This window comes from Gymnoscopelus braueri (genome assembly GCF_963280865.1).
Source record: "Gymnoscopelus braueri genome assembly, chromosome: 1".
In the NCBI taxonomy this organism is placed as follows: Eukaryota; Metazoa; Chordata; class Actinopteri; order Myctophiformes; family Myctophidae; genus Gymnoscopelus; species Gymnoscopelus braueri.
Genome location: NC_137603.1, coordinates 43,050,776 through 43,054,829, shown reverse-complemented (window position 1 = coordinate 43,054,829; position 4,054 = coordinate 43,050,776). Strand labels below are relative to the sequence as shown.

Here is a 4,054-nt window from a genome sequence, read left to right as displayed (position 1 = left end):
ACTGGGACATTTTGGGAAGACAAGCAGACCTTTTTGGATTTCAAACAAATAACAAAAAACGTCATTACAGTATATACTTCACATACGTATATCTTATTTGTATTCATTCATCAAGAATGGCTACCACTCTATAGTACTACAGTACATGTAAAGTAAAAAAAACAAAAAACAAAGGTACACAGTAAAATCCTTAGTGTTAATTAATCAATTTGGTTACATACACTCTCTGAGTCCAATTAACATAGGGGATTTTACTGTGTGGGGGTAAGTCTAGGGCAAGAGGTTTGCCTGTGCTTTCAAAAGCACATTCAATTTCCCTTCGAGTGGTCTAGAGATAGGGATCATACATGCACCTTGTTATATCACTGGCTGGAATGGAGACAGAATGAGAATATTGGGGACTCAGACTTCCTTACAGAGGACAATCTCCAGCTCAGTACGATAGAGCTTTCCTCCATCTGAAAGGGCCATGATGCTCTTCTTGTATCCCGCTCGCCCAGATGCACTCACATCCTTCATCACACAAGAGGTTCACAACAAAACAAATGCAGTCAGTGGACAGGCTGGACTCAAACACAACTTTTACTTTAGCTCAAATAGAGAAGACTTTCTACGGAAGCCCATTTCCACCACTGAATAAAACCCAAATGTCCCAAATTGAGTTTCCTTTTCCTTTTCTTTATATCTCAGAATTGTTAGGGTATTATTTCTCATGAATGTGACTTTATATATGAGAATTATGAGTATGGTTTCTACTTATCTCACATTTATTAAAGATTAGTTTAGGCATTTCTGCTTTATTTGACAGTAAGAGAGAGACAGGAGTCGGGAGTCGAACCGGGGACACGCTGAAGGGGGCATTTTGCACCCATGTGGTACAGTATGTGCATTGCGCACTAACCATTCAGCTATCAGGTCGTCCCCCTCGCTCACATTTGTGTGAAAAAGCTTTTTATTTTTTATTCAGTGGTGGTATTGGACTTCCATAGTTTTCTGATAGCAAAGGACTTGAGAATTTACCATTTTGCTTTTCTGGCAGAGATCCTTCAGCAGCGCATCCAGCTCATGCTCATCAATAGAACCATTACCATCCTGTGGATAGATAAAATATAGTGAGTATAAATGCTTATCATTTCATTCTAATTTAGAGTTGCCAATTATGCCCCCCCCCCTCTTTTTTTCTCTCCCAATTTACTAATTATGCCAATCCCCAAGTTCACCACACACTTGTGGTAACTTCTGTCACTCCTAACTCCTTCCTAATGGGCCACGTGACAGTAAGGAGCTGGGGGACATCTCACAGTTCAACCAATTTCATCTTCAAACTTATGGTAAGATATTCTTTTACATAATGAAATTACAGTATCTCCGCTGGGCAGATGGAGATTAAGTTTGTGTCCAGCTAATCTCAGAAACCGCTGGACCATTCAGCATCAAACTTGTCATGCACACTGCCAGTAGGTAAAGTAAGAAGAAGATTGTTCCTGCAATCTTTCCTAGCCTGGCAGAGATATGCGCTCTACGGAGAGCCCCTTTCTAGTTACTTTTTTTCTTTTCTACTGTTTATACCTGTTTGTTGTGATTTGTTTTTAGATTATATTTTGTTCTGTCTTGTTAGTTAGTATGTTTGTTTTGTTTCATTTTAGATGAGTAATTATGTTACTTATTATTGTTGTTTGTTTAATAACGAGAGGACTCTGAGTGGGGTCGACTCACCTTATCATAAAAGGTGAAGAGAGTGTTAAACTGTTCAGATGTCAGCTTGAAGGCCTATAAGAAATGGAGATCATTGAACGGTTAGAAACTGCAGCATATTTCTAGAGAGTGATGAAAACATCCCCACCTCACACAGAACTCATATTAATGTAATCCCAGCAGATTATGATAACTGGGACTGGAGTCGAGTTAATCCTGATCAGACTGCCTAATCCTGTGTCAAAAACAAACAGCTGATCTTCTTCTCCAAGCTAGACTAGTACATAGTATACTCAAAAGCAAATGACAGCTTTATCACAAGTTAACATCAGCAGATGTACATAGACACAAGGGAGAAAACATGTTCACTGTAACATTTTTACTGGATTAAACTTGATAGAAGAGATTTCCACACACTTAAATCTGTGCAGTGTTTCACTTTATTTTGAGCTGTCGGTCTGAGATATTATTTGAGTGTCTCATGACACAGTATTTCACACAAATCTGAAATAATGCCTGTGTGTGTGAGTTGGTGCGTGTGTGTGTGTGTGTGTGTGTGTGTGTGTGTGTGTGTGTGTGTGTGTGTGTGTGTGTGTGTGTGTGTCTTACTTCGAACTTCAGCAGGAAATTTTCCTGGGTTGGTAAAAGCCTGAAAGAAGATATTCTCTTGTAAACAGCTGTAAAAGACTGGTGTCAAAACACAAAATAAAACTTATTGACATGAAAAAGACTCACCTGGCCATCTCAGAGAGGCCCAGCTTACCATCACCATTGAGATCAAACATCTTCAACTAAAGTGAAAGAAGACATTATTAGGGTAGCTAAATAACATCGTGACTTGTGGAATTCGCAATTTCTGTACAGATACTGTACATGGACATTAAATGTCATGTACTGTATATATCCGATAAGGGAAGCAATCAAAAACGAAAATGTAAACTGAGGCATCGCTGCATTGGGTGACGCGAATGGGGCGAACCAGGCGACATAAATTTGTCTCTTCTCGTCTTCTCCCAAATTTCCAAACTTGAGTAAAGTTCGCTATGTGTATCAAGTGATGCAAAAACTATTTTCGCCTCCTTAGTGAACGCACCTTAAGGTTGCAGGAGGCTGTGTGGTTGAGGCTGCGTATTTACTCTCAAAGGAAAACAATACAAAAGGGAGAGAAGTGACTAGCAGTTTCCTACAGTGATCCAACTGAATTTCTCGATTGGATCAAATGAAGGTCAGTCGGTCAGTCGGTCAGTCTGTCAGTCGGTCTGACGGTCTTCCTGTCTGTCTATTTTTTTAGTGATGTAAAGGATTCCTGATGATTAGAAATGCATTTCAGTATCATTATGCATGAGCATAATTGAACATCATAACTAGCCGTTGTGAACTGAATTATGTATACTGTATGTCCATACGCATAACTGGTCAAAATTAAAATAATACAATAAAAAGACTGTTCTCAAATCATTTGTTAATTCTGCTGTTAAACTGCTGTTTACTTGGTAATTTGATTGACTGAATGACACTATTACTATATTTATTTACTGAATTACAATAGGATTTGTGGTAATTGCAACTTGGCGGTTTATATGGTTTCCAAAATTAAGATTGGACACCCTTCCTGTATGGGTTTGGACACCAGACTTAGTACCTGCTGTTACATTTTCCATAGATGCGATTTTGTCTATGGACCACAATGGAAACAAACCCCCCAGGTTTTTTTGTGTAATCCTTTCAGCATAGTTTTTGTAACTGTACTGCAGTACTGTTTTCAAACTTAAAAAGTTCTATCAATCAATCTACACAGCAAAAGTGTGTTAGTTTAACTCTTAGTTAAGACTAAATAAAATGAGTGTACATTTTTCCCCTGAACGTAACTCTGAGAGATGTAACCAAATGGACTCGTAAGGATACCTTTGGTTACACTGATACACTCTCATGGTTAAATTAACACTCAGGATTTTAATGTGTAGTCCATTTCTCAGTCCAGGGACACTCACGATGGTCTCTGTGTATTCATTGAGTTTCTTGTCACCAGTTTCTTGTCCAGCCTTCTTCAGCAGGTCTGACAGGAAACCCTGCAAAGAGATAACAAATATATACATGTATTTTTATAAGTAGTGTTATACATAATATTGTAATATATTGGGACAAACACTGTCTTCACTAGAGAACATTTATTTATGTATGGGACATACTTTAAACATATTTCTTTGAAGGAAATTTGACTCTCTCCACTCCCCTCATTATTTTTTATTGAGGCCAATGCAAATGTTCAGTGGGATATAGGGAGTAAAGAAAACATAAAGAGAGAATATTCTGCAGGGCTTCATCTCTAGACCGGTAGTCTTAAACCTGATGTCGCTCA

General features: G+C 38.3%; 1 protein-coding gene across 1 annotated transcript in view; it reads right to left on the bottom strand.

Annotated features, from left to right (window-relative positions):
- Window positions 1-402: 402 nt before the first annotated feature.
- LOC308088679 (calretinin-like) overlaps window positions 403-4,054 on the bottom strand; it is a gene marked incomplete at both ends in the record, with an annotated part of 13,031 nt that continues 9,379 nt past the window's right edge. The window contains 6 exons of the mRNA XM_080433231.1: window positions 403-513; window positions 1,021-1,092; window positions 1,717-1,770; window positions 2,305-2,344; window positions 2,431-2,486; window positions 3,687-3,764. Of these exons, the coding sequence (XP_080289357.1) occupies window positions 403-513; window positions 1,021-1,092; window positions 1,717-1,770; window positions 2,305-2,344; window positions 2,431-2,486; window positions 3,687-3,764 (411 nt within the window). The remainder of the gene's footprint in view (window positions 514-1,020; window positions 1,093-1,716; window positions 1,771-2,304; window positions 2,345-2,430; window positions 2,487-3,686; window positions 3,765-4,054) is intronic.